At 34.6% G+C, this 12,840-nt stretch overlaps 1 protein-coding gene across 1 annotated transcript in view; it reads left to right on the forward strand.

Annotated features, from left to right (window-relative positions):
• The window catches only part of bif (bifocal), a 28,649-nt gene that overhangs the window by 5,200 nt on the left and 10,609 nt on the right, over positions 1–12,840 (forward strand). Inside the window, exon 2 of the mRNA XM_012368794.2 lies at positions 10,226–10,399. Within this exon, the coding sequence (XP_012224217.2) occupies positions 10,226–10,399 (174 nt within the window). The remainder of the gene's footprint in view (positions 1–10,225; positions 10,400–12,840) is intronic.

Here is a 12,840-nt window from a genome sequence, read left to right on the forward strand (position 1 = left end):
GAGAATCCTTGTTAAACCGTTGTACAACATGTGTCGTCGCGTGCCCTAAACCTCGCTGAACACTATTGACCGCGCTTTAAGCGGAAGTTGAATTAATTACTGTTATCGCGAGCACCCTAAGGTACTTGTCAGTTTAGCAGCTTCCAATCATTGACGATGACAGCGTTGGGTTTGTTTATCGCGGCAGTTGTATCCGACGGGTTGACAAAAAAATAATCTTTTTATTTCACGCTACTTACATTGGTTGCTAAATAGAACATCAGCAATAAGTGGCGGAATCTGTTTATTTATAGCCTTATCGTCTGGCTTTCAGTGTCATTAAAATATTTATATTGGGTTTCAATTAATATACATTCGTGTAACTCATATAATAAAATATATCTATATTAAATTATCATCGATACAATCATAATTTGATTTTAGTTTATTTTGGGAATAATAGTACATATAACTTTTTTTTCACTTAATTCCGCATAACGATTATATTGTAAGTGAAATTATCATAGATATATCTTCCAAAGTTTATGAAATCCATCATTTTCATGGAAAAGGTCAAACAAAAACTTGATTTTATCTGTACAAATGATTGCAGAAATTAATCTTGGTTTTATGTTAATGATCGATACTCACGTTATCTGCAAAAACAATAAGCAGTATTTTTTAATACGCAAAAGTTTGTGCGCCGCTGATTGTGAGATCAGATCGTTTGATCGCATATCAATAAACGTTGTATTCGTCTGCGATAACCATGATATGAAATTAATAGGCGTATTATTGTGCAGGCTGTGCGCAAAGTAAAACGTCTCCGAAATTGCACGGCGCTTTCTAAAACATTCGATGTGGAGTCTCGAGCGCTACATACTTGATTACCGTCTTCGCGTAAAGCGCATCGCGGTGAAGCTAAGTGAAACCGAAGACATCCGACATTTAGCGGAAAATGAGAGAAATTAGGTATCGATTTGTCCCTGAGAAACATTACTTTCTCGTATTAGATAATCCGGAAGTGGGAATCTACGCGAGCAGGGTAGCGATTATTCTTGACGATAATCAAAGATTCTAAACATTCAATCTGGTGTTTTTCTCATACACGTCTAGAACAAGATTGTTACGTGTCTAATAGTCACGTCTCACGCGAGCTTAGTATCTACATTTCAATATGTACATTACCGGCAATTGAAGCGTTTTATTTTCCGCCAGAAAATTATCAGAATAGATAATCGGAATAAAACGTTTAATTTATGAGACGGACAACCAATATATTTACATTGCGAGATCTATTCTGATTTTGAATCTTTGTTTCTACCAGATTGCCCTCGCAAAGTAATGACGAGAACTGCTCCGTCAATAATTTTCTGATAAAATCTTGGGATATTGCTCGATACTTATTGATTATTTTTTTTTGCTTTGTCTTTAATTAAAAATGTGCTTTATCGACACTCGATGCGTTATCGTTTTGAACTTCATTAGCATTAATACCGATTTATTTTGAATTTTTGAGAATATTGAAAATGGAAAAATTTCGGCAAATTTATCAGTTACGTAAAGAGAGAAAAGATGTAGTAGGCTTGTGTTGAAAATTAATTTTCAATGTGTAGATATTTTGTATAATTAAGTTAACTGCAATAATTGAAAATTTTATTGATGCAAAATTATCTTAAATAATTTTTAATTTAATGGAAGTTAATCATAAATTAATTATATTCAATTTTTTACGTTTTATCTATAATACATAAATAAATTGATTTAAAATGATAGAAAATTACAATAAAAACATGGTAAAGTCTGTTTGCATATCGACGAACAGTAGAATTGGATAAATTGGAATCTAGTGGTTGGCGTCTCCCGGATACGATACGCGTTATTTAATATTCATTTACAAAATGATATCTGCCTTATCTAATGGGCGCAATGATATCCTTCCGAACAACATACGAACAAAGGAATATGTACACAAAGACGCGAGTGTCCCCTGAATCGCGCGCGCGCACAATTTTCATATTTTATTCGCAAAAATTGCATTTGCTCTATCTAATTGATGTAACGGTGCATCCATGAATACCGAATATATCGGCGTTTGAAAAAGGCGATCGCTCAACGAACTAGAAACTGGAACGCCACACGTCAAGGTGGTGCAATCTTCATCAGGTTCCATGAAGATCCTTAGAAGAATGCGCGTTATTTACGCGATATTCAGTGTTAAGCACAAGAAAAACAGGTTTTGAGCTTTCTGCGTTAACGGTTGATAACGGTTGACATGAGGCACAATAAAACACAACTCATGTTAAAACCGACTGATAGCGTTATCTCTTTTTGTTGAGTAATATTTTTGAAGAATAAATTTGTCGTTTTTGTGATATAATAGATTATGCAACGATAACCTTGCTATGTGCAACGTGGAAAATGTGCAGTCCTGTCTCTAAAGAGTTTGATAAGCAAGAAAGAATCTCTTGACCTAAATCGATTCTAAAGATTATACAAATAATAAAGGTTTCAAAGTTCGAATGTATGTTTGTTAAAGTTATATGACGCAGCAAAGGTTAAATGTAAATTGCTTTTTGTTGTACTGCATTTTTACGCGATCAATTTCACTTATTAAGCATTTTATTTCATAGTGCAAATAGAATACTTAAAATTAGCGTTATTATGCAAATTTATTTACGTAAATATAGACGTGATATTAAAATCGGAGGAGTGGATCGATATTCAGAGAGACATAATTATCTGATTTCAGCGACATAGTTAATTACGACAAACCCGGTTTTATGAGTTCAGCAATAGTGTGCGTAGCGCCGTTCGTGAGAGGCAAAATTTTTACGACAAGCTAATTCAACATACCCGCGTCATCAAGATCGCATGGTTGTGTGAATATCGTACAGTTTACTTCACGTCATTACGTGTTGAGCATATGCTTACATATTATATGCTTACATGCTACGTTAGCAGTTTCAAAGCTTCAGCTTACTCGGCGATAATTAAATACTGATTAAATCAGACGTGTGTACGTACGTATATGGCGTTCGTGTGGTATGCATAATAATTATTAACCGAAACACCCAAAGGAATTTAAACAAAGCGTCGATGGCACTGATCGGCGCGTATATAGACACGTCAGCTGACTATCATCCGGTCAAACGTTAGTGCAACGTCCTGTTTCGTTTAAAATAGCGCGATAACACCACATCCTCCTGTCATCTGTATGCCTCCGTTGGTTTTCCTCCTTTTTCAAGTTATATATACGTGACGGATAATAAAATTATTAATGCTCTTCTAATATATTATTTAATAAAATTATTATTTTAAAACTGTTGTTTTTGTTACTGAAATAAATTTAATTTTCAGATTTTTATTATAATAATCTTTTATTTGTGCGTTACGCGAAATAATAAAAGTTTACGAGACGGAAATAATTATTTTTTTTTATAAATTATTGATTCCAGCTATCGAAACATCTCGGTATATTCACGGGAGCGTTTAATGATACATAATTTGTGTTAAGCGTAGCGAATTCAGTCGGAAAACGAGCACTCTTTCAACTCAATTTCTGCGATTAACTTGGGTTTTTTCTTGTTAGATCCGTGCGTTTCGCGAGAAAAAATATAAGCACGTCTCACTTATGATGGCGCTAAGGGCTATACAATGTTTGTGCACTGTTCGTGAACTTTATCCTTATACAAACACATCTAGGTTGCGTTTTTTGTGAGTATATTCGTTTGAGTTGTCCGTTTATCGATCGAAAATCAATAATTTACTATAAGCCTACAACGTTATCGTATATCGTTATGTCAACTACGATGTGCAACTACGATGACTACAGTCATCACACCTTTATTTTTTTATTTCTTTTACAAATTAGTTTTTAAATTTTATTTAATCTCTCTAATTTGTTTTATTTTATGTGGTTGTATTTTTAGTCTTAACTTGCATGCAAGTAACAAAAATATTGAAAATAATAATCGAAAAATGTATACTTAAATATTAAAGCAAAACGTATGAACGCTTTAATGAAAATTTATTATTATTGATAGATTTTTATTGATTACGATTCTATTTTGTTTTCTAATTAAATAACCGAATTCATACAGAAAGAATATTTTCTTAGTGTTTTTATTATTATAAATTTAATTCTTCTCTTTTAGGTTTAAGTTTTATTGAAATGTATGTTCGTGTTAAAGGTACGAATTTTTTATAAAAATGAAATATGTTATTACAATGCGCTCGATAAGTTCAGCTGCTGCAAGAGAGATTTATTTTAATCTTATCGCCATTGATAATCTATCGCACTTATCGGCAAATTCTGGTTATATTTCTATTTTTGACTGTACATCAACCATTTCTTTTAGACGTTCTTCTCTGATGCTACGTTATTATAATTTATCTGTAAAATATGTTAATTAAATTAGTCGTTTTTTATTTTTATATGCATTGTAATAATATATTTGTCCACAAGAAATAATCGTGAACGATACGTTTGCTGGTGAATCGATAAATCTAGCATAGAAACGGTAGAGATATCGGATGAACTAGAAAAGAGGGCAAAAAAATTCTTAGATCGGCAACATTTCACGGCATAATACGCGGGCATAATCTCTTTTCATATATGGTCGTCCTAGAGCGGCAATCGGGACATCCAGTAGAAGAGCACAAGGTCCGTTAGCATCTTTCAGGTTTGCTTCTCGCCTTGACCTTCTAAGAAATATCACGTTCAGACAAATATCTGCAGCCGTTATTATACTAGCGTGCAAAATACATGGCGGTGAACGAATTTCCTTGTACATATGTTCATTGCATAAATATTTATTTTGTAACGTTTCTCTTTGTTATAAAATGTGAAAAGGCTAGAACATAATAGATTCGGTATAGCTGACATAATTCGAAAATATACGGTGCCCGGTTCACATCGCAAAATTAGCTTTACGTAATGGTTATAGGTGTCGCTGTCTGTCAACGTGTTAATCAAATATGACATAACGATGAAAGTATTGATCTAAATTTGATCTCAAGTTGAATTTAATCTTTTTATGAATTCTAAAAATACGTACTCTTCTTAATACTCATACTTAATACTGGAAGAAAAAAACTTAAGATATTCAAAACATTCTCGAGCCATACGCGTTTTATTTTCATCTTGTGACGCACTTCAGAGTGATCCGCGTTTTATGACACCTGTCGCTACATTCCTTCTCTTCGTAAATTGGGCTAATTAATTCCCGCGTGAATAAACTCCCCGAAGCAAGGCCTCTTTCGACGACTTCGATCGCGATGGTGAAATCTCGTCGTTCTCCATCGCGAACGGGCGTGAAAGAGTTTCCACGGTGAAATTCGAGATGCCTGACCTTGTTTGACCTTGACCGAGTCTACTCTTACAAAATGGCACTAAACTGCAGTCAGCCACAGGCACTAGGACATCGTCCTATATCAATATTCGAAAAAATTTAATTCTTACGGCGATAAACTGCAAAGTAAAAAAATTACCAGCAACTCTGCAGGAAACTAACCGATTTGATCAAGCAAATTTAGGATGATTCATGTAAATTGATCCCTCGATGACGAAACGTCCACACATTAATAAAGTTCATAGATGGGCGGAAAGTGATTCCTGTGACTGTGCACATAAATATAGAATGACCGTTGTAGTCGAAAACATTGCGATTGCCGTTAAAATTCTTTACATTAAAATAAAAAAAGAATTTATTTGTTTGGAGAGAAATAAATAAAATAAATATAAACTTTTCTATATTATTTATGACAATCTTCTGCGTTTTTTGATAAAAGTTTTTCTTCAATAAATTTGATTTTAGAAAAATTAAATGGATATTCGGGCTAAAATAAATTTTGCTAACAATAATCGAACATTTCATATTAAACGTTTGAAGTGCTTTACAATATGACCGACCATGAACCAAATCAGAGGTCGAGGGAGGAAATGAGCTCGTTGAGCGTTGGGGTGAGTAAAATCGAAAGGAAGTACGCGCATGAGAACGATTACGCCGTGCAGCAAGTTTTTAATAATTTTCAATTAGATACCAACTTCATACGCTTGCGACTCTAAGACCGTTTCAACTATTCTGTGGGAAAATCTATTTTACGAGCCGCTTAACAGTACCGTGCAATCGCCTTTTGTTAAAAATTTTCTTTTGTAAAAAGAAATAACCGCAACAATTTAGATTGATCGAGGTTGTAAGCATAGTTCAGTGAACGTTGAAAATAGTGACCACAGTTCCTGGACGCTTTAAGTCATTGTTATTTTTCTATAAGCTTAATTGGAGCTTAAATATGCAAAAAATGCATATGTCACTCCGTTATAACTACAAAAATTACTACAAGACATGCCTAAGTCGTAATATATATATAATAAGCCCATTTAGTCTGTGCAAAAAATACTTATGCTTCCAAGAAATCCTCCGATTAAGGCAATAGAAAAAAATTACTTAGGCACTTCTTGCACCAAGTCACAGATATATATGTAATAAATTCTCTCAACTCCCCAACTATATATATAAGGACGTTGTAAATCTAACGAATTCACTTCCTATATGTTTTAACGGTTGTATCGCAAATATCATGATCGCGGATCTCAGGAAGGATGTTTACGCATCGAGCCGCTTGTTGCACATGCAAGCATAACGCGTATAAAACGCGCGTTCCCGCGAGCAGTGCGTTTACGTGCGACCATTAGACGACAGTCGATGATCTCTTCTAGAGAGTTCAAGGTCCACCTGCGGGAGTGATACTTCACCGCGACCGGAATAATGGAAAGAACCGTCCTGGGAGTTTCTCATGGAGTCAGGGACCCCGTTTCCAGGTTCATTGCCGCAACTCGCCTCCTTTGCATCTGCATTCTTTTGATGTCCCTTTAAACCGCTGTTCCGTTTTTATTCGGTCATTTTGCGCCCGTTGTTTGTAGATTGGTCCAGACTCTTATGAGATACGCAGTTGTGTGTGCTGTTTCGTTTTTAGCTACACATCTTTACATCATCCTGAATAATCATTTGCTAAATGTATAAATGAGCGTATATGTGATCGCATATCACATTTTTGCTTGTACACTGAAAAAAAAAATAGTTGAAATAACCATAATTTCACTAAAATTTATAGTAAAAAGTTTCATTGTTTCTCGGAACCATGCGAATAGGGTTATATAACTAGTATTATAGTAGAATTTACTATAAAAATGAGTATTCCGACTATAATTTTTTTACCATGCAATTATAGTTCATTTTATCATCGATTTTTTTTCAGTGTAGTATATTTGCAATTTGTTTTACACTAGATTTGTTCAAGTAAAGTAAGTATTTAATAAAAGAAATAAGAGAGAGCTAATAAGATAATGTTATTGCTCGCTGTTTCAATCGTAAGCGGATAATACATTTGAATCTGTAAAAACAAAGCGTTGTTACCGCTGCGACTAATTATCATTATACGCAATCGACAGTTTACTTTTAAATCGCGCCGCATTAGCGTTAATTCCACGTTGTCAGAATTTAATCCGCCCATTCGCTTGGACGTAATACGAGATTATACGCTAGGTGTTGAGTGTGCACAGTTTTTCTCACGATATATTATCCGTAAGAATTACCTGCGTAATGAATACGACACATTAATTTGCGGCAGTTAGCCGGAGAATATATCGCGTTACGTTTTTCTTGCGTTGGCATCTCTGCAATCAATCACAAACCAATTACTAATCTGAAATCTGCTGATTTATTTGTGATTAGAAAGTTTAAAATCTAAGTTATTGAATCTTTCTTCTCTCTTACGTTAAAATTACAAAATTACTGAGCGTGCAATACAGTTATATTATAATATTTCATATTAATATTATTACTAATACTAATTAATTTAATACAGCAAGCGCTATAATTTGCAATTAATTCTAAAAATATATCGTAAAAAGATGTTTTACATATTTTATCTTATTTTATTATTTATGAATGTAAGATATAAGATATTCTATATACTTTTTAATGAATTAGATTTCCTCTGAATATTTTATAAGTTCAAGCACTTTCTCGACCAATATATTGTTCGGTTAAAATTCAAAATTAATTCTTTACGAAATTTTCAAAATTAAATATCAGAAAATTATTACTTAAATTAAAATTCTATTGAAAAGAAAGTTTGACTGAAATTGCTGTAGAAAATTTTTATTACCTATCGATAAACATTGTCTAGAACTTCCGCAAATAATATATTTTGTCAAAGCGTTTATGAATGTCGGCTAAGCAAATGATAGATCGCTGAAACAAAATCGCTATTATATTTGTTCGCTTCTCTCGTTTCACCGGCACGTCGCTTCGACACGCTACGTTTTATATTCAAATACAGATATTATGTTACTCGGCCTCGATCGTTGCTCGTCCGTAATGCGGCTGCGTCTTATGATCCGTGACCGCATTTTTCTCTGGATTAACGAACGTTCAACCCAAATCCTCGCGCGACTCGAAGGAAGAGGCAACGAAACGGATTACCACCAAAAAAAATCACTTTCGAAAATTGTCAAGCGACGATCCCCCTGAAGCAATCGCCGGAAGTAGACCGGAAATCGGTTGTTCCGTTGGCGTAAGGCCATTCGATTTCACGCGCAGATCTCCGCTGAACGTGAAATTTGATGAAAGTTACCAAGAAAAATATTATTTTATATCAATTATTATATTTTTTTGTATGTTAATAATATTAAAAATAACTTAAGACTGCATTTGCTCATTTTGTTGTCACATTTTCCGAATAACATATTCAACAATATGTGTTTAATTGTATGTGTAATATTTTATTGATTAATTACTAGCTTTATATTTTAATATACTATAATTATATATTACATCTTAATATTCGGAAAATACTATTTTATAGGAAAAAAAATTATATATATTTCTCGAAGAAATATATATATAGTTTTTGTATACATTGTATAGAGCACGTGTTTACGGACAACAGATGCCAGACAATTTTAAGGTTCGCAACAAAGTTCTGGCGTTTCTTTCGCATATCCTGTTATTACATTTTGCAAGGGAGTCCGCTCGAACGGGGGGCAGGCCCCTCCCTCGAAGGGCGATTTTAGCCGAGTGTTTATCCATATTGCCTTGTATCACTCACGTTTTTCGTTTCCCTCTTTTCTTCGACTCGACAGGATGTCCCATTCACGAGAGTCTTGAAAGACGTAACCGTAATGACCAACTGACGTCTCTCGCGTGAATATAACCGTCGTCACGGCACGGTTTAAACACATCTTCGCATCGTTCGCAGTTAACATCTCCATTGTTAACAAATGGAGAAAAACGATGCCGCGGGATAGCTCCTCTGAAGATTGCTTTAGGATAATTTACGATTGCGATACACGGAGGAGACGTCGCAGGAAGCGTCGCGAGATTCTCGCAGGTTGTTATTAGGTCCATTCGATTGTGCATGCCGCAAAAATGCTTTTTCAAGGAATTTTTTTCAACTGTGATGACACATTTTGCGTCCCGTTGGAAAACGAGTTCTTCACGCAGTCTTTTTCAGTGGAAAGAAAAAAGGAACTTTTGTGGTTAAATATTTCTTCGCTTCGAATAAAAGAAAAATATTCCCAAAATGCATTTTTTGAAATATTTTTTTCACAATTGTGTTTCTTCGCAAAATATGTTTTTTATAAATAGTTTTATATTATCTCTAGCGAAACCTAAGAAATAATACATCAGATTGAATATATTTTATTTGTACATTTAAAAAAATTACAGAGACATGTCGCATTTGCAGTTTACATTTTTTAATAATAATTTGAAAATTAAGTAAAATTGAATTGCAACGGCAACGTATATCCCGCGTATAATTTCTACGAGCGAAAGCTTGACGAAGCCGCTTATGTCCGAATACACGCAAAGTGTAAACTAGTCGTTGCCACAGTCTTAAATGTGGGTTAGGAAAGGTGCGTTTTTTTTTTCAATCGGACCCTCATATTTCCACACGGAAACAACTTTCCCGAATCACCGCGGGAATTTCTCGGATCGTAAAGGATTTACGCAATTGCGCGTGCGTTTATTTGCATTCGAATATTCAGAAATATGCAGAAATGTACATTTCGACTTATTGAAATGTTGGGTTGCCAGCAGGAAGAATTTATATTACCTGAAAAAGTCGACTGTACGCGCAATCTTAAAAATTCTTTTCCACTGAAATGCCATCGAACATGTTTTCAGATAATGAAATATTTGTTCTAACGTTTTTGACATTTTTACGATTTTTGTTACAGATTGACGACAGTGGCGTAATAGTACTGGATGCTACTTTGGATGCATCCACAACCGACGACGCCGAGTGGGAAATCTCCGGGGGTCCGCCATCACCTTGCGACGTGTCGTTTCTCAATGACAATGTCCTCATCAACGGGCGCAGCAACCTCTCGAGGACGCCACGAAATCATAAGGTGAGTAAACTTTCGCTATGATTATGCAGTTTTTCCAGGCGATGCTTTGTTCAAACAGGTTTCACGGAGGGAAAGATTGCGTCATAAAGTCAGCGTTTAAGACCAGTTGCTTTTGCAACTGCAATATTAAATATTGATTTAATAAAAACAACACGAGTAAAATTTGCAAAAAATAATGTTTTATCTTGTTGTATCATTGAGCGATTTACGTTATATATTTCAACAGGAATTTTCTATCTCTTGTACTTTCGAAAGCAAAACTGTAACGGATAGAACAAACTTATTTATTAGTGTAATAGAAAAATGCAGCGTGGTATAATTCGTCGAATGTACAGAAAGCATTTGAAAATTCGGCGCTATTTAAACTTGGCGATATCGATATAACGAATCTTATCATCAGTTTTTACTTCACTCGGCGCGGTAAGGCGCGGTATTCATATATCTAATCTAATCAATTACACTCTGCCATTATCCGTGGATCATGAACCCGGCTACTTTGCCGATGTGAGTCAAAAGGTGTGTAGTGTAATATTACTTTCAAGATCGTTTGCGCAGCGTGAGAAAACTTGCCTTGTAACTATTCGTGAGATCAGATGTGCACAATGTGTCTGACTCCCACGTGGCTCGAGGAAATTTTTTCTCCTCAGAAAAAAGATAGAGGTTCTCCTAATCCGTGTCATGACGTAATACATTTTCGGCTCTTGCGATGGCAAACAATCGGTTTCACGCCTCTCGGCAACAGAAACATCTTGTTTTCGTTATTTTGCTGTTACGCGCGCGAGGAGAGAAAGCATTTTTCGTTCATAAATAACGTCGAATGGGGAAAGTCGTATCGTAGGGAAATATTTCTATTCATTAGTGTCATTTTATATCCGTTTGAATATATGGCACTTGTACAGCTTGTTGATAAATTTATTTAAAAATTATATGTCAGTCACGTGCCTCCTTTTCTTCTTTCTCTCCTTTTTCCCGCTTCTTTCTGCTAAAAACATTAAAAACTCTCAGGACTGTTCCTCGAAGCTTGCAATTCCCAGGATTGTTTTGTTTTCGAAACATAACTTACTGGTTTACCTGGTTTACATGCATTTCATTAGGCATTAATTAGATATTATTACACTTTTGTGTTGCGCAATTAGACATCTCTTTGTAGTTATTTAACAGAATTTGTGTTTAGTTGAATTTGGATAAATATCCTAAATACTATTTCACTTAAAGTAGTAAACATTAAAATTAGTTGACGTTAAAATTCTGTGGAATCTTAAAATTGGAACACGGCATTGTTACGCTTTATTAATGCTAGCATCGCACGCCAAACTACGCATAATAGGAAATTCAGATCTTTTTCGCACGGGTTACTTTGATATAATTCATCAATAGAGCAGCAAACAGATAAGCGAACAAAGCATCATTTATAAACGATGTAAGATATGTACATGACGTATGCAGGAAAACAGTTGAACTGCAATAATGTGCACAGTGCATTATTGGTGCTATAATAATTTATCGCGAAATTTAGCATTGTTTTGCAATACAATCGTATAAATATTAATATTGTTACACGATATTTTGTTGGCTACTTCGAACAAACAACGCAATTTTAAGTAACAATTTGAAAAATATTGAAGTTGAAATAACGAATTTGCAAAACATCTCGAAATTTTCAAGAACTAAATGTATCGATGAGCTAGTCAAAGATTAGAATGTAATGATGGATGTTATTGCTTTAATTTCTCTTTATTTTTAATTTTTTAATTATTAAAAAAATAATAAAAACTCAGAACTGTGAACTAATTACTACCGTATTTTGATTCTTGTAATCTTAATAATAACGAATGAATATTACAATGCAATTTGCGTAATAACATAATCATTCTAAATGGCGTTTTGTAAGCACCTAATCTGAATCTCTGTAATAAACTGTGCGTAATTGGGTCCGCTACGTTCTTGCAAAATTCTCATTCGTTTCCATTAAATCATTAAAGACGCAATCATTTTCATCCAGTCATCGGGCATTTCACTTCATTCGCGACTTTCTCACGCGATCGCGCGTTGACGTGAAGTCGCGATGGGAGATCGTCGTGTTACCAACACCGATGAAATACCAATTTGTAAGTAAAAGTATCGTGTCCACGGACCGACAATGATTTTCGAGCGCCTCGTCGACCAAGTTAATCTACCGTGCGCTATGGGAAACAACATCGGTGAACAATTCCGCTAGACGCTCGTTGCAACAAACGCGGAGAGCGAACTACAAAAAGCTGATATCACGAAAACACAGTATCAGGCATAGTTGAGACTCAGCTGCAACGTCAGCATTTTCTTTCAAAAGTAATATTAAGTACCTTTTTTCCGACCGTGCTGTTGTTTAATTCAATTTAAAATTGATATTTCTCAGATCACATTTAATTGCGATGTCTAAATATTACATCACTCGTGATTTT

Source organism: Linepithema humile, chromosome 2, assembly GCF_040581485.1.
Source record: "Linepithema humile isolate Giens D197 chromosome 2, Lhum_UNIL_v1.0, whole genome shotgun sequence".
NCBI lineage: Eukaryota > Metazoa > Arthropoda > Insecta > Hymenoptera > Formicidae > Linepithema > Linepithema humile.